General features: G+C 39.6%; 1 protein-coding gene across 2 annotated transcripts in view; it reads left to right on the forward strand.

Moving 5' to 3' along the window:
* Positions 1-22,215, forward strand: part of LOC118428226 (Fanconi anemia group M protein-like) — a 22,756-nt gene continuing 541 nt past the window's right edge. The window contains exons 1-26 of one of the 2 annotated variants that reach the window (XM_035838237.1): positions 1-572; positions 902-1,074; positions 1,388-1,465; positions 1,583-1,741; positions 2,130-2,261; positions 2,703-2,967; positions 3,336-3,467; positions 3,922-4,121; positions 4,670-4,876; positions 5,116-5,353; positions 5,855-6,000; positions 6,837-6,928; positions 7,293-9,634; positions 10,055-10,148; positions 15,639-16,029; positions 16,264-16,395; positions 16,840-17,008; positions 17,413-17,516; positions 18,559-18,698; positions 19,172-19,883; positions 20,212-20,283; positions 20,616-20,727; positions 21,003-21,132; positions 21,331-21,410; positions 21,594-21,691; positions 21,833-21,927. In XM_035838237.1, the coding sequence (XP_035694130.1) occupies positions 23-572; positions 902-1,074; positions 1,388-1,465; positions 1,583-1,741; positions 2,130-2,261; positions 2,703-2,967; positions 3,336-3,467; positions 3,922-4,121; positions 4,670-4,876; positions 5,116-5,353; positions 5,855-6,000; positions 6,837-6,928; positions 7,293-9,634; positions 10,055-10,148; positions 15,639-16,029; positions 16,264-16,395; positions 16,840-17,008; positions 17,413-17,516; positions 18,559-18,698; positions 19,172-19,883; positions 20,212-20,283; positions 20,616-20,727; positions 21,003-21,132; positions 21,331-21,410; positions 21,594-21,691; positions 21,833-21,927 (7,043 nt within the window). In that variant the 5' untranslated portion in view covers positions 1-22. The remainder of the gene's footprint in view (positions 573-901; positions 1,075-1,387; positions 1,466-1,582; positions 1,742-2,129; positions 2,262-2,702; positions 2,968-3,335; positions 3,468-3,921; positions 4,122-4,669; positions 4,877-5,115; positions 5,354-5,854; positions 6,001-6,836; positions 6,929-7,292; positions 9,635-10,054; positions 10,149-15,638; positions 16,030-16,263; positions 16,396-16,839; positions 17,009-17,412; positions 17,517-18,558; positions 18,699-19,171; positions 19,884-20,211; positions 20,284-20,615; positions 20,728-21,002; positions 21,133-21,330; positions 21,411-21,593; positions 21,692-21,832; positions 21,928-22,215) is intronic. The other variant, XM_035838244.1, reaches the window with a different exon arrangement.

The following is a 22,215-nucleotide window of genomic DNA, read 5'->3' on the forward strand; positions in this document are numbered from 1 at the left end:
TGAAAAGTAAGACATAGTCACAATGAGTGGCAGACCCCGGCAGCAGACCCTTTTCCAAAGCTGGGGGAAGCAGGCCCAACAGTCACGGACTGACCTCAAGCTCAACCATGCTTCAACTTCTACCAGTGGTGCAGGGGTCATTGATTCCGAGGTCATTGACCTCGTGGATGATATGGAGGATGATGAGCTCCTCGCTGCAGCGATGGACGGTTACGTCGAGACAAGCGATCCTTCTTCATACGTTCCAACATCTACTGACTGTACACCTTTAGAAGACCTCCCTGGCTTTGACATCTCAGCTGGAAAATTATGGATCTATCCTACCAACTACCCTGTCAGAGAGTACCAGTATAACATTGTTCATCAAGCCCTGTTTAAGAACACTTTGGTAACCCTGCCAACGGGACTTGGGAAGACATTCATCGCGGCTGTAGTAATGTACAACTTCTACAGGTGGTACCCAATGGGGAAGGTCATTTTCATGGCACCCACCAAGCCTCTGGTGGCCCAACAGATAGAGGCGTGTTTCAACATTATGGGAATCCCACAGAACGACACTGCTGAAATGACAGGTGCTATTATCTGAAATATTAGATATCTTCACCATTTTCATAACATGAGTTGATAACTTTATCTCTGCTGCATATGAACTTGGATATTTCTACTAGACTAGGTGCCCCATAAATGATTATAGGTCAAATTCTTGCATTGCACATACACTCCTGTACATTGTTCACAGGCAAACAAAGATTACTATAGAAAATTACAGTTGGAGAGTACCTTTTCGTGTCTTATTACTAAAGTAACTTATACACTGCATTGTCAGCATTTAAAAGGGAAGACGGAAAACAAGTCCATTGTATTTGTAATATATGCATTTTCTGTTGTTCTACTTGTATAGGATCCATGCCTCCATCAGAGAGGAAAAGGGCATGGCAGGAGAAGCGTGTGTTCTTTCTGACCCCACAGGTCATGGTGAATGACCTGAGCCGAGGAGCGTGCCCGGCAGAGGATGTGAAATGCCTGGTGGTCGATGAGGCTCACAAGGCCCTGGGAAACCATGCCTTTTGTCAGGTTAGTTTCATTTTGTTGATGTTGTATATGCAGGGCTGAAAAAAATGGGTGCATACAATGTATGCAGTCTTGTGCACCCAGAATTGGAGCTGTGCACCTAAGTTTTGACCATGGATGTTGTAGCTTCAGCCCCTGGCTGCATCATACTAAGTACTGGACATGGCCTCTGCCCAATACATAGACAGGTATCTAAGAATCCTAATTAACTAACTTAATAAATGTATAGTAATTTGGTTGGTCATATTAATTTCACTTCATGCAGACGTTGTAATGTAATATTACTAATAACAAACGTTTGTCTATCTATTTTCAGGTTGTACAAGAGCTAGTCAAATTCACCCTGCAGTTTAGAGTTTTGGCTCTCAGTGCAACACCTGGAGGAGACCTCAAGGTATCATCACTCTTGAATTTTGACACTTGATTATGTGTACATACAGGTAATGTACTAGTTATTCTTGTGCTTATCATATGTTATGGCTTAATGTATAACAATATTTCACTTTTGCAGGGAGTCCAGCAGGTTCTTTCTAACCTGTTAATCACCCATGTGGAGCTGAGATCAGAAGACTCTGCAGACATCCAGCCCTACACACACGAGAGAAAGGTGGAGAAGATCGTGGTGCCACTCGGGGATCAACTCAAACAGTTACAGGACAGATATCTGGCAGTTAGTACATTTTGTATTTGAAATTCAAACATTTTGATATCAGACTTTGTTATGAGACCGAGAATGAAAATGATAGACTGGAAAAGAAACTTGCCTAGTCATGATTATGGTCCCTTGTTGATACTTTGTTTACCAACTTGACAAGACTCAGACTTTTTCCGAAGACAGAAATGCTCCAATTTTGAGGAAAACATCTATTTTAGGCATACACAGTATAGAATGTGTACATACTCTTGTGTTTAAATCGCAAATTTCGGTACCACCAAATTTGAATGTTGACGTCTATACTATTAGGATTGCTAACATGAGGTCCAAAGGTGGGGTGTTGTAAAAATACATTCGAATAACTTGTATGATTTGATTTTAATTGATTGCCTGGATGTTTCAGGTTGTGGGAGTTTTTGTAGCAAGGCTGGTGAGGAACAAGGCCATGTACTGCCGGGATCCAGCCAAGGTCACCAAGTTCCAGCTGCTCAAGTCACGTGACCTCTTCAGGGCAAATCCTCCACCTGAAGCACAGGTAGGACATATGCAAACAGATTAATTACAAAAATAAGACATACGGTTACCTCTTTTCTTCTGAATCAATATATACAATCATTATGTACATAGTTGAGTCCATTGCATAGATGTAGAATAAGCCAGAAATTTAAGGATGTATAGTCATGTATGTGAAGTCAACCACTAAGCCTTAACTTCAAGTATTGTATATGATTGACATCCAGCTCTGGGACACATAAATGTAGATTGCATCAAAGGTTTGTATTCCAAGCTTATTTTACAGATAAAGCTATTGTCTAACATAACATAGCAGAACTTTTTCCTGAATAGATAAAGTGACACTTTTAGGTAAGGAAAGCAAAGCAAAGCAATAAATGTTGTCTAGTTTAAGAATGTACAATTCATAATATTAATAATAGTATATTAGTAGCATATTGATGAATATCCTTTGCTGCCTCAGAACCGCGTACTACAGGGTTGCGTGGAGGGAGACTTTGCCACGTGCATCAGCCTGTACCACGGTTACGAGCTCCTACTCCAACATGGGATGAAGTCCTTCTACTCGTTCCTCGCAAATATCATGGAGGACGAGAAGGGATCCAAGAAGAAAAGAGAGCTGGCTCAGAACCCAGACTTCATGTTAATGATGGGGGAACTGAAGGAGATGTTCAACCCCAGTGATGGTAGTGGTTCGGTGGGAGGATATGCACTATCTAGTGGTCAGGGTATGAAAAATGTATTGTTCTGTTTGTATCATATTTCTTAGGTGCGCTGTGTTTTTAGCTGCTAGTTGATTGGACAGCCTCCCTATGCATATACATCTACCTCTATCCATAAGTTGTCACAACACAAGTTTTTTCCGTTGCTCATACATTCAGTAAATTATCCATTCATCCATCAATCTGTGCATGTTCATCTTTTCCATTCATTTATGCTTCCATAGATAAAGGAAATTCATTCATTTGATCCATCCACACATAAGTCCATTCATCCATCCATTAATTAATTCAAATTACTACTTCTCTTTGTACCTTTTCTATGTTTACTTATATAAGAAATAATGTGACTATAATGTTTATGCTGGTTTTATCAGGTGTCTGCACCTCTCCAAAAACATTCACCCAGAGGAAGGGGCCCAGTTCCCAGAAGCCTGTGGTTGTCAGTCATCCCAAACTGGCCAAGCTGGAGGAGGTGGTGCAACAGCACTTCCAACAGTTTGATAATGGTATAGTTTATCTAAACTGTTATCATCTACTCAGTTGTCAAATATACATTTTTGTAGTACTACATAAAGTGGTATACATGTAATCTTGTACAATGTACAGTACCACCAGTGTTTGGAAGAATAACTTTCATGCATTTACTGATATTGTGTTCTTAATAATTCATTTCAAATGTTTGGAGAACAAGCTATTTTTGCTGGATTTCTTTTTCCTCCTAATAAGTAATATTTCAGTTATTTCTCCATATTGATTCCAAGAGTTTAACCCTTATGTCAAGAAATCAAAGACATACTCTCATAGAAACCACTATTCTATGAAATTATATCTAAATGGGCAATCTTATTTAAAACGATTTGATGTAAAAACTAATTGTTTTACTGTTACAAATTTATGTGTACAAAAGGTACAATTTTTTGCTACCCTCTCATTTAGTTATGAGTTATGCAATTTCCACAGAAGCAGCAGGCAGTAGTACCCAGGCGGCGACAAAACCAGCTGCCACCCGCGTCATGATCTTCGCCCAGTACCGTGACAGCGTGCAGGAGATCGCTGACATTCTCAATCATCACAGACCTCTCGTCAGAGTCATGACCTTCATCGGACAGGCCTCCACTGGCAAGGTCAAGAAGGGGTTCACACAGAAGGAACAGCTGGCTGTAAGTTTGACAGCAGTAAACTGTTTGTAGAGCTAAGCAATTTAGATTTTTGTGAAAGTGATTTGGCTTCAGATTTGCCATACATATATTAATAAGCAGTACATGTATTACCTGACAAACACATAACATATTTTAGTATTACTGAAGTGTGTATGTTATACTTATAGGAACAAGTACAGTGTATCTCCACCTGATACAATGTATATACCATATTGTAGGTCAGAAATCAGTGCAAATGTGCCGTTTTTTTTTTCTTCAGGAGCTTGCAAGAGCTAGTGATTCATAAGCAAAGCTATGTATTGCAGATCAGATGTTGTCTTCTATTGTGTGACAGGCATACTTACTGTCCATGTCCGCGTAGTGTCGTTTTGTGCATGTCTGAAAAATGTATTTTTATGTTTTTAAGTGTTCTACTAGTGTGCATCCATCTTCCAAAAATGAGGTATACTCTGTACTGTAGGTAACAGTCATAAATACTGATAGATATTTTGCCAAAATTTTCATTAAACCCAAGCAAACATAATGACTTGCTATTTTTTATCCCCCAGGTGATGAAGAAGTTCCGTGAGGGTGGTTACAACGTGCTGGTGTCCACGTGTGTGGGTGAGGAGGGGCTGGATATCGGAGACGTGGACCTGATCGTGTGTTTTGATGCACACAAGAGTCCGATCCGACTGGTGCAGAGGATGGGTCGTACAGGCAGGAAGAGACAGGGCAGGATTGTCATGCTTGTTACTGAAGGGAAGGAGGAAAGGGTAGGGTCATATGTTTGTCTATTTTTGAAAATTTCTCACACGAGTAACTAATTTTCAACATACTTGTGTAAATTTTTCACATTTCCAGCATCAGTAAACAATGGGAAAGCAAAGTCACATAAAGGCCTCCAAAAGGTTTTCAATAGCCTTCTGACAATTCCTTAGATACCTAAGAAGATTGGTAGAAACCTGTTGTTTTTTAAAACTGCCTTATTGTGTTTTGGTCACTTTACTTCTAGATCTACAACCAGAGCCAGTACAGTAAGAAGAGCATCCACAAGGCCTTACAGGGTAGTACCAGGTCTCTGAACTTCTACATGAACAACCCCAGAATGGTCCCTAGAGGGGTCAACCCTGCTGTGCACAAGATGCACATCACTGTGGGGAGCTATCACTGTACAGCAAAGGGGAAGGACAGGAGGGGGTCTGTCAAGGGAAGCAAGGCCATCACTTCTTTCACAAAAGCACAACCAAAAGGTACTTGAATGTGTATGACTTTGTGCAAGGGGAATTTATAATGTATAAGTAGGTATAGTTTCAGAATACCAGAGTTAAGAATAATTGATGTGTGTTGACTGCCTTTTGCTCATAGTATGGAGCAATAGCTGTACTTTTTGTGGGAATCTATCTTGTTTGTTTACTTGGTTCTGAACTACCAGGCAGTTCTATAACTATTGTTCTTCGAGAAAGAATTTAACACTAGCTTTCCTTTCACCTTCATACTGTCAATGCAGAAATATTTGTGGTGGATTTGTGTTCGCGGTTTTCATGGTGACCACTTCTCCGCGAACTTAAAACCACCGCAAATATTTTTCTATTATAGTATGAGACTGCAGTTACCGCGAACTTAAATCCACCGCGAAAAGTCCCTTTACCCGCTTCCGCGATAGTAAATCTTCGCGAACTTTAATGCATTTACAGTATATAGTGTGTACTATCTTCAATGCATTATCAGCCAGTTGTATACTAATTTTTCAGGTAGAGTTGAAAAGGATGATGGGTTCCTGACAGCACAGGAGCTAGCTGTTTGGAACGAGAGGTACAAGCTGTCAGCCGAGGAGGAGAAAGCTGTCCCCATCCTACAACCTGCTCGTTTTGTGCACTTAAAGGATACAGGAACAAGGGTTGGTACCTGCAGATGTGTAGGTGTTACATCTCCCACCACTGTACCAGTGCACATGCATGCTTGGGGCCATTCTACAGAGTGAATACAGAGTACAGTTACACGAGTTGTGTGTGTGTGTGTGTGTCAGTGATTCCCTAGTTAGAGGGATGCAGTGTACATTCCATTTTTATACATATAGCAATACCCTGGACAGTACCGAGGAGAGGTCCTGTCACAGATATGTAATAGTTGGTGATACTAGTTCAGTACCAAGGGAGGTCCTGTCACAAGTATGTAGTGGTTGATAATAACCAGTTCAGTACCAAGGAGAGGTCTAATCACAAGTACGTAGTTATAACCAGTTCAGTACCTTGGAGAGGTCCTGTTACAGTTTTGTAATAGTTGGTAATAACCATTTCAGTACCATGGAAAGGTCCTGTCACAAGTACACAGTTGATATTAATACACAGTTCAGTACCAAGGAGAGGTCCTGTCACAGGTGCATAGTGGTCACTAATAACCAGTTCAATACCAAGAAGAGGTCCTGTCATAGGTATGTAGTAGTTAGTAATAACCAGTTCAGTACCAAGGAGAGGTCCTGCTGCAGATATTTGATAGTTGGTAATCCAGTCCAGTTTGTCACAGATATTTGATAGTTGGTAATTCCCAGTTCAGTACCAAGGAGAGGTCAAGTCACATATGCCTATTTTATATTATGTTTGTTTGCTAGCTATTTGAATTATTTACCTCTTTACATATTATTTCATACCTATTTGAACCCATGTGTTTCAACATACACGCAACACAACATGGATATTGCCATTGTTTGAATGTTCCATGTACCATTTCAAACAGGACCAGCCCAGAAGACCAAGCCTGTCTCTAACTGAGTGGTCCATCTGGCAGAACAGGCTACAGCCCACTCACCTGATTGGACATTCACAACGGTAACACTCCTAACTAGAGTTACTCAATGTCACGTTTCTAAAGTAGTCATGTTGTGAAGAAGACCATAGGGTCCCTGGAAAGCTAATGGGAGTCAGGTAATATTGCTTTGTATTTTGATCAATCTATTCAAAGTTAAGTAGTAATCTTGTGATTTGTCTGATTGTGCGCTGAGAGTACAAATGTAACAAGTGATATTGTTTATGTGTGCAAAGAGATATCATAATAGTTGTTCGTTGTGATTATGATATTTTCCACACAACTTGACTGGACTAAATAGAACAAAAATGGAACAAGTCCATAGTAAAACTAAGGTCTTTTTTTTTACATGCATGAATAAAGAAATGTAATTTGTCTTTTCCTCAGGTGCAAGCACTTTGTAGAGCTGATGGAGTTCATTGACCTCCAAAAGGATGCTGAGGATGAAGACAGCTATGGCATGGAGATGAAGGCGTTCCTAAACAAAGATGACATCATCACTACAGGCGGTACCTCACGCAGCGACATCAGGACATTTATTACAGATCCAAAACCTACAACAGAAAGACAGGGAGATGTGGAAAAGAACTATTCAGTTGGGAAGAGGAGAAGTAAGACATTTGAAGGAAATGAAACTCGGCCCATAGATTCTGATGATGACTTGCCCGTCATAACACTCAACCCAAACACTGTAAGCAGCCCAAATGTAGACACTGGTGACAGGAATGGCAAAGGTAGCAAAGTTGGGAGGGCAAAAGATAAGAAGAAGTCGCCAAGAGGTCCTAATAGTCTGCCAAAACAGAAGAGAAAACCATTGGTAGTAGAACTTGATCACGACTCAGACTTTGAATCGCAGGAAGGCAAGGAAAGTACCTCTGCCAAAGGTAGCTCAATTGTGGATAGGAGTTTGCAGAGAGAAGCAGAAGTTGTTCAGGAAAACAAAGATAAAACTTTAGAAGCTACATGTCAAAGCAAAAGAGATGATGACGTAGAGGATGAAGGCTATATGCCATTTGATGGTGATGATTGTGCAATACAAGAAGATACCATGACTGTCACAGATGCAACTGATGTGGAAGATGATGAGGAAGATAAATGGGAAGCAATTTTCCCAACATTTCTACATAAAAATAAGAGTAACATTGCAATGCCTGTAAAAGAATCAACAAGAGAAAATGGAAGGTATAGAGTACCAACCCCACCATCCCTTGACTCCTTTGAATGGTTGGAGAGACTGGAGGAAGAAATGGGTTCTTCCATGGAAGACAGTCAAGACAATTCCCTCAAACAACCGTTTCCTTGCAAAAAGTCACTGATCTTTGAAGCTGTCAGTAATTATGTTTCTGATGAAAACAATCCTATGTGTACAGAACACAAGACAGAAAATTCAGATTTGCAAGAAGAAAGAGAAAAAGAACAAGACAATAGTGTTTCACAAAGTAAACAGATTCTAAAACAACATTCAATAGAGGGATCAAGACATGTAGAAAATGCAATTAGACCAGGTGATATTTCTAGATCAAAACAAAACAGAGAGCGTTCTCATGTGACCAAGACCAACGACTCGTTGGTTCTGCCAAGCAAAATGCAGGAAGAAACAAAGATAGTAGATGAGACAGACATAGAAGGAAGTGACAGTGACTCTCTGTTTGGAAATGGAAGTGATGACATGTTTGCAGAGATGGAAATTGAGGAAGAGACAGCAGAATGTCCTGAAGAGGAAGAACAACAAACCAGAACTGTAGATGATCAAGTACAGAACACAAAAACAGCAGTAGAAGTAGGCAACCAAGATATATCAAATCATAGTGTCTCTCCTGTGTTCGACACCCGCCATCCTTTACCTACCAACTGTAGTCCACCATCTTTGTTTTCAGACTATGAGGAGTCTTTCCACACCGAGGTATCTTCTAAACCAACCAAAAATCAAGACCACAACAGTGACAAGCCACCAACAGTTCCCATGGTTTGTGCCAAAATGCCTCCATCTCTACAACAGGTTGTAGCTGATGATAGTCTATTGGGAGTAGATGTAGATGTTGGGATGACACATACTGATGGAGAACAGATTCCACTAGAGGAGGAAGGTCCAATTGCCGTGAACTTTGACCTGGGCGGGGACAGTCTTTTGGAACCCCAGTTTGACCTGCAGTTCAGCGATGAGGACATGTTTGCGGATTCTAGCCCCTCCGGTCAAGTCACAGAAACAACCAGGGATTTGATCGGTTTTGAAAAAGAAACTTTGTCAGAAGGCTTTCCTCTTCCAATAAAGACTAACAGTGGTCCTAAGCATGTTGAAGAAGAGGATGCTTTTAATTCTATACCCAACACTCCTCCATTTCAAAGATACCAGCAGGGTGCCAAGACAGCAACATGCAACCATCAAGCAAATGACACTTTTCCTGCAAACAATAATGATGAAGCAGATGGAGTTGGACATGAAGAACTTTTCTCTGAGTGTGATATAGTAGCCAGTACCCCTGTTCATGGCCCTGGAAGGACGAGTACAAGGGTATCACTGAGGAGCAAGAGAAATGCTACTCCAGACAACTTGTGTACTGACGACAGTAGTTCTCCAAAGGAACCTACAATACCAAAGAGACATAATTCTGAAAGTTTGAAGGGAATCAATAGAAACACTGTTGTACCAGCTCCAAGTAGAGGATTAAACAAGAAGCAGTTAGAAACATGCAATGATGAACCCACTTCTGTTGGCAAAAGCAAACCAGGTCAGTGTTATACATGTACAGTATTCTATTTTGTATCAATTCCTTGTATATTCAAACTTTGCCTGGTTATGGATGCCAATGTTGCTAATTGTTAGTACATGTATGTTATCACTTATGTGCATTATCATCTTGGTCTGGATATTGCAAGATTGATAGTAAGATGAGGGCACTTATTTCTAAACGATTTATAACCAGTAAATAAATAAAAAAATAAACAATTTATAAATATATGTTTGAATAACAGCATTTTTAAACTATATAGATTAAAGAGCCTAAATCATTTTAGATGAGACTGAAAAGATGAGTTTTTCTTTGGCATAAAAACACTCAGTCATCGCCGTACATATTGTTGGCAACAAGTTTATTGAGAATGACAGTTCCATACATGTACATCAGGTGGTTTCTCTCACATTATTTCAGGTGCATCTGCTGCCACCTGGAGCTGTTCCACCTGCACCTTCCTGAACCATGCCCTGTTGTCTGCGTGTGAAATGTGTGACTCTCCCAAACTAGGTAAGACTTCAGAAATCTACTTTTGTCATAGTTTGTCTTTCTGATTTGTTTATCAGAATAATTCTGTGTTTACACATTCATATATAATCAGCAACTACCATTATTCAGAGCAGTTTAGCATAAATGTTCAACTAATTAGTCTATTGGTTCAAGATTGTCAGTGGCATTACTTGTTTTCTAGATGTCTAATTTGTAAATCCTGCAAAAATAATTTTCAGATGCTAAAAGCTAATTCAAAGAGAATAGGAACTTGGTAAAATTATTTTAACATAAATGTATTCAGTATAGGTTTTATATTGTTTTACTCTATATACATGTAAATATATGACAAAGGTCTATTCCTCGAATACAAATGCAGCTGGTTATATTAGGGGCATGAACTGAAAAGTAAGACCTAACTTTTGCACATCAATCTGCAAGCGTTCTTTAAAACTATCCAGAGAAGATGCCCCTACTGTACTTGGTGATAACAAAGTCCACTCTAGATCTTAAACAAATTCCACTCATTAATATACATGTACATGTACAGTACTAGTTGTCTATCCATCCCAAATACAAATTTTAAACATGAAAATTACATAATATAAAAAAGGCATTTATGTTCAAAAGAGGACTTGATCCATTGTACCAGGAAAATTCCTCTAAAAGTATGTCTTTTGACAAGCATTTTGAACAGTAGACCATGGTTTCAAATTCCATCTTAGGTCTATGGTGATGTTTTAATGTATTGTGGATTTTGGTGTGAGGATTTTGTCTGTGTGCCATATGATGGATTCTCAGCATCCAATTTTGGTTTGGGTTTCTTTGGTTCTTGGCACACATTTTTGTACAGGGAATTTGACTCTGAGACTGCAGACCCTGTACCATATGATGGATTTCTAGCATCCAAGGATTGAGTGATTCTGTTGTGTGTTGAAAGGGTCTGGTATTCAGCAGATTGCTTGAATGTGCCTTTCAGTTTGGAGTTCATTGGTGGTGGGCCCATATATTCATACAGGTTTGGCTCTGAGATAGCTGACTGGGCATCATCACCATGGCTGTATGTGGGAATGGGGCCCACCGGGGTAGTCTCAGTAATAGGCATGTTTCTGTCAGCTGGTTCAAGGCCCTTACTTTTAACAGATTGCTTTGGGGTATCTTTTGGTTTGTCCTTCTTTCTTAGCTGGTCCACATCTGCATATTGGTGAGGCTCTGAGGAAGCTGACAGGGCATCAGCATCTTGGTTATGTTGGGGCATGGTACCCACTTGGGTAGTGTCAGTATTTTCATTCTTTTTAGCAGGTTTCACTGGACCTGTACCTTTAGATGTTGAGTTCTTTGGTCTTGTTTCCCCATCCCCATACATGGGATTGGAATGTAAGACAGCTAGCTGTGTGTTAGTACATGTAGAAGGGTTTCTAGCATCTGAAACAGCAGTGGTACTAGGACCTGAAGGAAGATGTCTGGTCCTCCTTTTACACCAGGTTGTAAGAATGATGACACCAATCAAGACCAAACCAGCTACTAATGAACCACAAATAGAGCTGATGACAATAGGTAGTGGGAAGCTGGGGGAAATCTTGTTGTCTGGGTTGTTTGTACCAACAGGCAGTGAGGCAGGTGTGGTGTTTACAGGTATTCTGTGGTCAGTACTGCCTTTGCAATTAAAGCACCAGAGAGCTGCAGGTGGCTCTTTACAGATCAGATCTGTCGTGTTGATATCTTTAAGCTTTTGTCCAATGAGTTTGGCAGGTAGACCACATTTTATTTGGTTTTCAAATGAAAAAGACCCATTCATTTTCTGTCTGAAGGGAACCATCTTACAGTCACATTTCCAAGGGTTTTGCTTAATATCAACATTAGGAATAGATGATAATATAGCATAAGCTGATGAGGGAAGAACAGATATCTGATTTGAGTATATGCGTAGGCGATGAAGATGCATTAGATTTGAGAATGTATCGGGGTGAAAGACAGTTATCTGGTTGTAGGACAGCTCCAAGGTCTGGAGCTGAAGTAGGTTCGAAAATATACCAGGCGGAATCTTCCTTATCTTGTTTTCGTACAGGTACAGAACTCTGAGTTTTGGTAAACTTGAGAATGCACCATCCTGAATTTCAGTTATATCATTACCATGCAGGAATAGTTGTTGAAGCTTGCGCAGATTTGTGAATGTATCAGACCAAATGTTTGTTATTTTGTTTGAGGTCAAAAACAAAAATTCAAGCTGGGATAGATTTGAGAATATACCAGACTGAATGGCAGTAATCTGGTTGAAGGCCAGCTCCAATTGCCTGAGCTGGGTTAGATTAAAAAATGTCCCAGAATGAAGGTCAGATATCTGGTTGTGATTGAGGTACAAGCTCTTTAAGTGGAGTAGATTTGAGAATATCCCAGGTGGAATCATCCTTATCTTGTTTTTGTACAGATACAGAACTTCAAGCATCGGTAAATTTGAGAATGTTCCAGAATGAATCGTAGTAACCTTGTTTTTGTTGAGTTTCAGACGTTTGAGCTTAGGCAGATTTGAGAATACACCAGAATTGATCTTTAAAATCTCATTATCACAGAGGTGCAGAGTTTGGAGCTGGGGGAGATTTGAGAATGCACCATTATCAATCTCTGTTATCTTGTTTTCGTTAAGGTAAAGAATTTCCAGCTGGGGTAGATTTGAAAATGTACCAGACTGAATGTTAGTTATCCTGTTTACATTCAGGTACAGCTTTTGGAGCCGGCGTAGATTTGAGAATGTATTGTTATGAATGTTAGTTATGTTATTGGTGCTAAGATCTAATTCTGACAAGTCCTCATACCTTGCAACTGACTGGCTTATAGTTGTGATCTGATTACTCGTCAGAGTTAATATAGAGATGGATGTTGACAGGTTTTGAGGGATGCTGATAAGGTTCAAATTGACACAGCTACAGGATGATGGTGAACAGCTGCAGTCACCTTCTGGCATGTAGAGCTCCTTCATGATGATAAGAAGGAAAATCAGCATGTGTTGTAGCTTTCTCGCCATGTTCTGCTACCTGAACAGAACAAAAATCAGGGGTCATATTATACTTTTTTCCTATAAGTAATACATGTTGCAAGACATGCTACCTGCAATGTAAAAACTTAAGTCAAGGTGCAAAATTGTCTCATTGACATGCATTATTTGATTGTTAGCTGCTTACAAATTCCTGTCTCATGAAGGCAGTGATTCTATCAAATTTACATAATTTGTTTAGCTCTATACTACGAAATGTGAACTGCAGACGCTTGTCTGGGCCACCACATGTCACTGTTAACAAGGCATTTTCATTAAAACAAGTGCTTTAAAAAAGCTGGCATTTTGCCAACGTTTGCCTGTGTCAACGTTTTTTTTCTAGTTATTAGAATGTCATATAAATAGAAACAGAGTAACTAAACCTGTATAGTATGTGGGGAATGACAACCTCAAGCCAACCATTCACACTTACGCCACATCTTCAGAAAAGACGCTGGAGCCGCATGTTCCCCGTTTAGGAACTTTATTCGAACCGACACACAACAAACATGTTTCGCCGTGTGGCTTCCTCAGTGTTATGGGTGAGCGAATGAGCATAATACAGCATGTCCTCGCTTTTATAGGCCAAGTGCATAGTGAACAGACCAAGTGCAAGGTGCCCTAGGTGGCTTAACCAATCACAGTACAGAGTATCTAAACCTGATATGGTCACATGGAGAGATTCACAAATATGCAAATGCAAGTCGTAAAATGCAAAAATGTTTTTTAATTGTAAAATAGCAGCTTGAAGTTGCTGATTTTATTACATACAATTTAATTATTCTTCAAATTTCAGGTTGAGCTCTGTGATAAAAAGAGAACTAACCGGCTGGCTGAAAAATGAGAATTGACTGAATCTACAAAATGAAGAGTTCCTTTTCTTTAGTTTCAAGATTTAAATAAAAGAATAAAAGCATGTGTTTCTGTTCCACATTTAACCATGCAATTATGCAGAGCTACTGTACTTTTGACTGCAGTAGATCAGGCTTCGACTATTCCAAGTGTGGCTTAGTCTATATCCCCCCTCATCAATGTGATCCATTCAAAATTGCGCTGAGGAAGGTGACAGACTGTCACAGAAATGTTGGTGGACATATAAAGCAGTGATTGTGTAAAAAGAGTCCCTTGATTCAGTGATGTACCAACCTGATGAAACTATTCACAGACACACTAGCATATGTACTGGTCATTTGCTAAATCAAAAAAAGTAATTGGTAATGGGTTCTGTTTTGTGGGTATTGACTGAGGTGTCTTGTAAGTCCTTTCCAAACCAGAAATAGTCAATAGGACCTGAGCACTGCATTAGGTTAGCAATTGTAGCAAATTAGGGCATTCTTGGGGAAGTCAAGGATGCATCATTCAAACTTCATGATCAGCTGCTGTATATCCTTGCTGATGGACACATTTGTCACAGGCTATATGTAGTGTAGATACTGCAACAACAACAACAAATTGCACAACGAGTGTGACCACACCTTATAACTTGTAATCAGCATATATAGTGAACACTTACCTTCAGATTATCTGCAGATTTTCCCTCCCAGCTATACCTATATCCAGTAAACTGTTGTTTAATTCCTGAGCCAGCAAATTGTGATTTTGAAGAATTTTTCGCCCTCTTGGTTGAGTTGTGCTCGAAGGATTCGTCCAGTGGGTTAAGCTGCACTGGTTGTGGCAATCTCTGATTGGTTTGCGTTGATTGTCTGAAGCTGCCTATTTGAATATGATGATGACTAATAATGGTTTCCTTGTTTGCCAAAATTTTCAAGGCCTAAATCTATATGGGTTCTGAATGCTTCTACCCAAAAATAATTGCCCCTGGACACTGATATAGAGAGATAAAATTACAATTTGTGTGTTACAATCCTGGCATCAATGAAAATTTGCAAAATACATGATGGGTTTCTGATGTATTTGTTTGGCACTCCACTTAATATATACATATATTCCTATAATGTAGTATTGAGTCTATGGTTGATATGTTGATTTTATTGCCTAAAGCTGGTATTTGAATATGAAGATTGAAAGCTTGTTTACTCCCAGAAGCCTTTACACAAATTACAGTACCCACCAGTAGGTAAAAGTCTGAATATTACAATGGGGAATTCGAAGCAATTAGCTTGAGTATAAATTGCAGGAAAAAATAAGGAATGAAAAGTGTTGAAATTGCAGACAACTTGTAACATTGCAGATATAAGAAAAAGAAGTCCATTTATAACAAAGTTGCTGTTAGAAGTTGTTATAATTCTATTATTTGAAAATTGTTACTATTTGATTGCCCGTGTTTTTCCCTTGGGAACCCCTCACATACTCAAAATGTTGACAATAGTAGAAGGCTTTTAATGTTATGATTAAGATATGAAGTCTTTCTGCTTCATTCTGCAGGGTAAGACCACTTTCTGCATTACCTCATATGCAATCTTGTTGTAATCCGTGGTACGTAGTACAATCTAACATCTATTTCATTTTCAAATTTCCAACTTCGAATTCCCCAGATCCTCACAAGGCTACTGTTGTATCCAGTGACAGTGATGAAGATGATGTAGTGGTGAAGAGGAAACGGTCCAGAGCACAGGTGCTCAACTCACCTGAGACATCAACTGTGGAACGGAAGGCTCCTGTGTCCAGTGACAGTGATGAGGATGCAGCTGTAGTGAAGAGGAAACGGTCCAGAGCACAGGTGCTCAACTCACCTGAGACATCAACTGTGGAACGGAAGGCTTCTCTGTCTAGTGACAGTGATGAGGATGCAGCTGTAGTGAAGAGGAAACGGTCCAGAGCACAGATGCTCAGATCCCCTGATTTATCAGCTGTGGAAGACCCCACGGATACATTCTTAGCAAAAGGAATTGGTAAAGGACTTAGAAACAAGGTAATACATTTGAATGTGTGAACTAAATTTGAAATTATTTCCAATGTCTACATACTATATGATAGTGCTGTGAGCCTCCCAATTTAGTCAAGACAAGTCATTCTTGGTTGTTATGTTTGACAGGTATTAGGTGATGCACTGAACCCATGATACATTTCATTGTGTTACATTTCATTATTTTTAAAATGCAGTCATTCTTACATTTACCTTTTTGTTGACTTTACTACCTCACAGGTGCTGGACACCACAGCAGAAGACTCTGACAGTGACTTTGACCTTCCAGCACAGTCAGTGCACAAATACAACCAACAGGTCTCAAGGCAAGACAACAGACAAAAGAAGGATGTAGGCAGGAGAAAGTCTAAGGTATTACATTCTTAGGTCTGATGTGCACAAATCTTACTTGTTTTAGTTTGCACAATTCTGTTGCAGGTTTAAAAGAACAAAATTTTGCTGTAATTTTGTTTTAGTATACTTATGTCAAACAAAATCAAGCTAAAAAGTCGCGTTTTAATTTCAATTGCTGCTCAATATAAAGGATAACTCTGGTTTTGGTCCCATTTCCAAGCCGGGGCCATCAGGGCAGCTTTCGGGAATGAAAAGTATAATATAATATATAAAAGTCAACATCATAATGTGTATAAATTATATTATGTTCCTTGACAAACAGTTATATTTTCCATTTCCATGGTTTGAAAAAAGGGCTGTCAGCATCACTTAGTGCATTTTACTTCCCTTGTGCAGTACTTTCCTTGTGGATCAGTAGATGGAGCTTGTGCACAAACCAATTTCTCTATGACTTTTCTATAGAGTCACAGATCTAGACATGTTGCCAGAGGCTTCCTGGAGGAGGAGGCAGAGCTAAGTGATGAGGAGGCAGAGTTTGTGTCATCAGATGAAAATGAGGAGGGAGATGACTCGTTCTTAGAGGGTTTTGTCAGCTACTCCTCTCAGTGCACACAGGCTACCTCTGAAGAAGGTACATAATGTGTTATAATAGTGTGACGGTCACAGTTAACAATCTAGAGCAATTTTTTTTGCAATCTTAAGTCTTATGTGTATCTGTTCACTGTCTTGTCTAATCTTAAACTTTATACCTCAGTAAAGAACAGCTTGTACCATGTGAAAAATAAAACACATGGCACCAAAATAACCAATTGTCCAAAATAGCCCATCAGTTCAAAGGTTTACTATCAAAACTGATGACTGTACTTTTCTATAAGGCCTCATTTAGTTGTACATGTACCAGTAGTATGACAAAGAAACTCACACTGGCTTTCACTGAACCCGGCCATTTTCATTGTGACATACAATGTAAGCAGGCCTTTTGAACTTTCACTGGATTTGAAAGTTGCATTACTTGCTTGATATGGAATGTTGCAGAGATGAGAGCAGTCTACCTGCAGTCAGTGCGGAGTCCAGCCCTGCATGCTGGGAGGGGATACAAACTGGTCAAGAAACCATGGGACCCAGATATCTTCTCTCAGGTAGTTTTGTACAATTTTGAGATTTCATTTTACATTTGGATATTAATGATGCAGTTATGCATGATGCAGATATGCATTAATAATGCAGATATGCAGTCACTGTAGATAGAAGATAGTGTAACATACATACAACAAAATGTAACTTGAATCCCAGCCTGTTAGTACTCATCTACAATATTGAGACCATTCCATTGTACCAGTAATGTTACATGTACATTGTGCCTTTCAGAAGAATGAAAAATATATATTAGACAGTACGAGGGGCGTTCAAGAAGTAATCCACCTGACCCACTTCCAGTTGTCTGATCTAGATGAAATTTTGTATATGTAATGATTCATATCTCTATGGGTTATGTTGCAAAAAACAGCTCTGAACTAATTTTGGTTTTTGATTTAAAGGTGTTTGAACTGAGTCAGGTGTGAAATGGACCAGGTGTGAAATGGAGCCAGTTGAGTGTCGCGCAGTGATCCGGTTTTTGTATTTGAAAGGATGCATACCAAATGAGACTTTTGATGAAATAAAAGAAACTTATGGTGATGATTCCCCATCATATGACCTTGTAAAACGCTGGCATTGTGAATTCAAACATGGCCGGAAGTCTGTGGAAACAGCTCCCAGACCTGGTCGTCCCTCTTCTGCCATTGATGAGGCATCTGTTGCAGGACCAACCTGGGGCGTCCTACAAAAACGGTGTACAGAGCTGCATCAAACGATGGTAGAAATGCATAACTCTGGGTGATTCCTATGAAGAGAAAGACTAATAACTGCACCAAGTTTCATTAATCTCCTTCTTTGGGAAATGGGTCAGGTGGATTACTTCTTGAATGCCCCTCGTACATAACCCTTCGAGGTTTTGTGGCCTATTGTCAGCATCACATGTATATTAGGTACATACATGTAATGCTGATATAAGTCGTAGATATAGAAAACACTTTAAAAGTCACTTGTACAAGGCATAAATTCATGTGTTCACTTAAAATCTATCACACATCTAGGTACAGAATCTTATGTCGTAGTGGATATTCCCTCTCCATCCTGCAGGTCCCTGCCCCAGATATAGATGACTATGAACAGGACAGTTTCTGTGTGGGGGATGATGAGGACATCTCAGCAGCAGAGTGCACCATGGTGGAACCTGTGAGGGAGTGTACATCACCTGACCTGGGCGGGGTTAGAACCAGGTATGCTTTAAATAATTGGTCATCATTTCATTTGTTAATTTGTTTATACACTATAGCTAGTTCAGTCACTCATTGACCTTACTCATTTACTCCTGTCTTTTGCTCACTCCTTCACTCTCTCATTCACTTGCTAACTCACTAAATCACTTGCTAACTTACTCATTCACTTATTTGGCCACACATTCATTCACTCATTTGCTGTGACTTGTTCACTAACTCAGTTGCTCATTCACTCATGCACTCACCTTGCTTACTTGCATCACTTGCTCAATTCATTCCACAGACTCACTCACTGGCTTCATTCAATCCACATAGCAAGAAAACTAGCTCAAAGTGAACTCAATAAGCCCTCTCCAATACTGTACCATTTTACGATATTCTGATGCTACTTTTTGATGACTGTGACCCTGTATATGTATGGTAGGGGTCTTGCATGCGGACAAAAATTCTTTATTTGAATCCCCCAAAAAAAGGAGACAGAAAAGAGCAGCTGTACTAGAGGACACTCCGGAGAGAAAACAGCAAGGACAGCCAAAGGGCAAGAGGAAAAGGATTGTGATGGCGGACACTTCTAGTGATGACGACAGTCCTGGTCCAACTAAACACCAAGCTAAGATCCTCACAACTCCTCCAAGGTTTGACAACAAAACTGAAGAACAACCCTTCAAGACTCCTGTTGGAAGGCCTCCTGCAAGGAGATCTCTGATTGGACAAGCCAGTGGAAGGAGAAATATGTCTTTGGGGATATCCAATGAGATAGAAGATCATGATGATGATGACTTTGACACCAGTAGATACAACAGGAAACTGTGCAATGAGGATCCAGTAGATAGGTGCCAGACTAATTCATTATCTAGGAGAAACACAACAAGTGTACAGGGGGAAATTGTGTCAACACAGAGACTTGATATGAGCTTGGCAGAAAGGCTGAGATTGAAACAGACTATGGTAGGGAAAAGTAGTAACTTTGATGGTAAACAAAATACATCTGCATCAGCTAGTGTGCCTGTGGACAGAAGAAAAGACTTTGGTGGGAAATTACCTCAGAGATTTGAGCAATCACTGACCAAGCAAGTGGAATCAGGGAAAGGAGTAGAACCTACCAGTACCATCACAGATGACATGAGTACAAGGAGACCTGAACCTAGTCCAAGAATGATGAATACTACAATCACCACACCAAGGGTAAGTTACAGTACATGACATGTGCCATACATATGTGCCACAATACATATAATGTAGGTACAATCAGCCTTGAAATGGTTACTAAAAATAAATAAGTATCAATAATGATAAAAGAAAACTGAAAATTTATAACTGTTATTATATGGCAACAATGCTTCTCGTCATAAAAGCATGCAAATACATGCATCAAAGGTACTTAGTTATATACATGGTCATTAACAAATGCTAGAAGAAGATGAAAAAACAAAGTGTATATCTTATACTAAATGTATACTATAATAATTGCACTTGACAGTGGTTATGAAAATCAATTTTTTTAAATCCTTAGTCTGCATTGTCACGGAAACTGGAAAAACTGGTGGTGCTGGTGGACTCTAGGGAGATAGCCTCATCACAGCAGGTCAGCTGTCAATCATATTACCCATCTTTATTAGAAACAAACCAGCCTGTGTAATTATCTATCATTCCGAATGGTACTTCATATGGTAAGATATTGCTTATATCCCACTGTTCCTAATGTATGTGCAGGTGAGACGCTTTCTTACACTAAATGTATACCCTATACTCTTGCTCATACCCTAGTACATATTGATATGCCAGTTCTTTTATTTATTTATTTATTTTTTTTTATTATTTATTTATAAATATATGCCAGTTCTATAATGTAACTTGCAGATGAAGGTTCGGCTTTTATAAACTTGAGGATTTCTTAAATGATATCCAAACCTACAGGTAGTGTCCTCCCTGCGGTTCCACCATGACATCAATGCTGTGGTGTGTCAGCTGGGCAGCTGTGACTACATCCTCAGTAACAGGATGGGCGTTGAGAGGAAGACTCTCTCAGGTAAGACTGTCACAGTGAATCAAACTTTTTGAAAAAAAGTGTGACTTTTGTAGACATTTTTAGCAACACCCCATGGAGCTTTGCCGTCTTTTGTACATCATTCTGTAGATTATGTGTCTAATATTTATTTTCCATTCTAATAGCGGTTGCTGCATACTAACTACTTGATATGCTCTTTTCTCTTAAAAGGGCAGTCTTAGCTCATGCAGTTTTATTTTCTTAGCTTGTTAACAATATTACTGACTGCTTAATTTGCTTCACATCTGTGTTTGCAGATTTCGGTAACAGCACCAATAGAGAGAAGTTGGTCCAGAGGGTGCAGGAGTTGTGTGAACTGTTCGACAAGCCCTGCCTCATCGTGGAGAAGGACAGGGTTAAGCCTGGTATGGAGCCCAAGAAAGCCAGGTACATAGTAGTAGTGATTAATAATAGAGTTGTTGTTCTGCTCTTTGATTCAGATATTTAGAACAGACTTGGTGACCTGAGAAAGGTTTTGAATCCAGTAGAATTGATGTTGATGGTAAGAGGTTATGTGAAATGCTTAATCTTTGAAACCCTCTATGTATTACATACTTTAGATATGATTGTGTCTCTCTTCTGCAGGACACCAACCAAGTACCACAGCACTGTGCTGGCAGCCCTGGCTCACACCCCTGTCACTGTGCTCTTTACTGACACCCAAGGTAGGTTTTTGTCTCTTTTCATGAACTGTGATGTGTACTTCAATGATTATTCAGAATCTTCATATTACATCCAAACTGTTACTGGTCTGTTTATGGCACAACATGGCTACAGACCAATTAAATGCAGAAATCATCTAACAGAATATACCAGACACTCTAACCTTTGAAAATGTTATCTTTTAGAACAAACAGCTTCCTTACTAGCTGACTTGGCCAAACTAGAGCAGAGGAAAGGTAACTCTGTAAATGGAAGTCCTGAGGTGGAAGCAGAAGGGGAACAGGTCAGTGTTACTGTAGTATTGCACTGCATTTGGGGTAGACTTTATGATAGTTGGAGTGGTGTGCTTTTGCCTAAAAGTGTGATAGTTGACTTTTCATTGCACTTTCAATTTTTTTAAAGAATTGCATTCCTTGTATTCCAGGTGTTTCGGATGTACCTGTCCATGCCAGGTGTGCACTATGCCACAGCCCTTAATTTGTATTACAACTGTGGTGGACTGGCAGAGCTCATGAAATGGTAAGTAAAAGTTGGATGTCAATTTTATGTGTGAACAAGTGTATTATATACGTTTGGGGGTGCCGGAATGGACATTCTTCAATGTTCTTCTTGAACCTTCCGTAAAACTCAGTGTTAGTCTTAAAAGTTTTGAGGGGAGGGGGGAATTACCTGTATCCAAATTTTCTTGTGAAGTATATAAAGGGAGCAGGGACACAAACCAGGTGAAACAAAATGAGTTAAGCCTTGAAAACCATTTGGGCATTGTGTGCTTTTGTACAAATCTTAATGTGTTGCATTTAATAAGTT

This window comes from Branchiostoma floridae, chromosome 1, assembly GCF_000003815.2.
Source record: "Branchiostoma floridae strain S238N-H82 chromosome 1, Bfl_VNyyK, whole genome shotgun sequence".
Classification (NCBI taxonomy): domain Eukaryota; kingdom Metazoa; phylum Chordata; class Leptocardii; order Amphioxiformes; family Branchiostomatidae; genus Branchiostoma; species Branchiostoma floridae.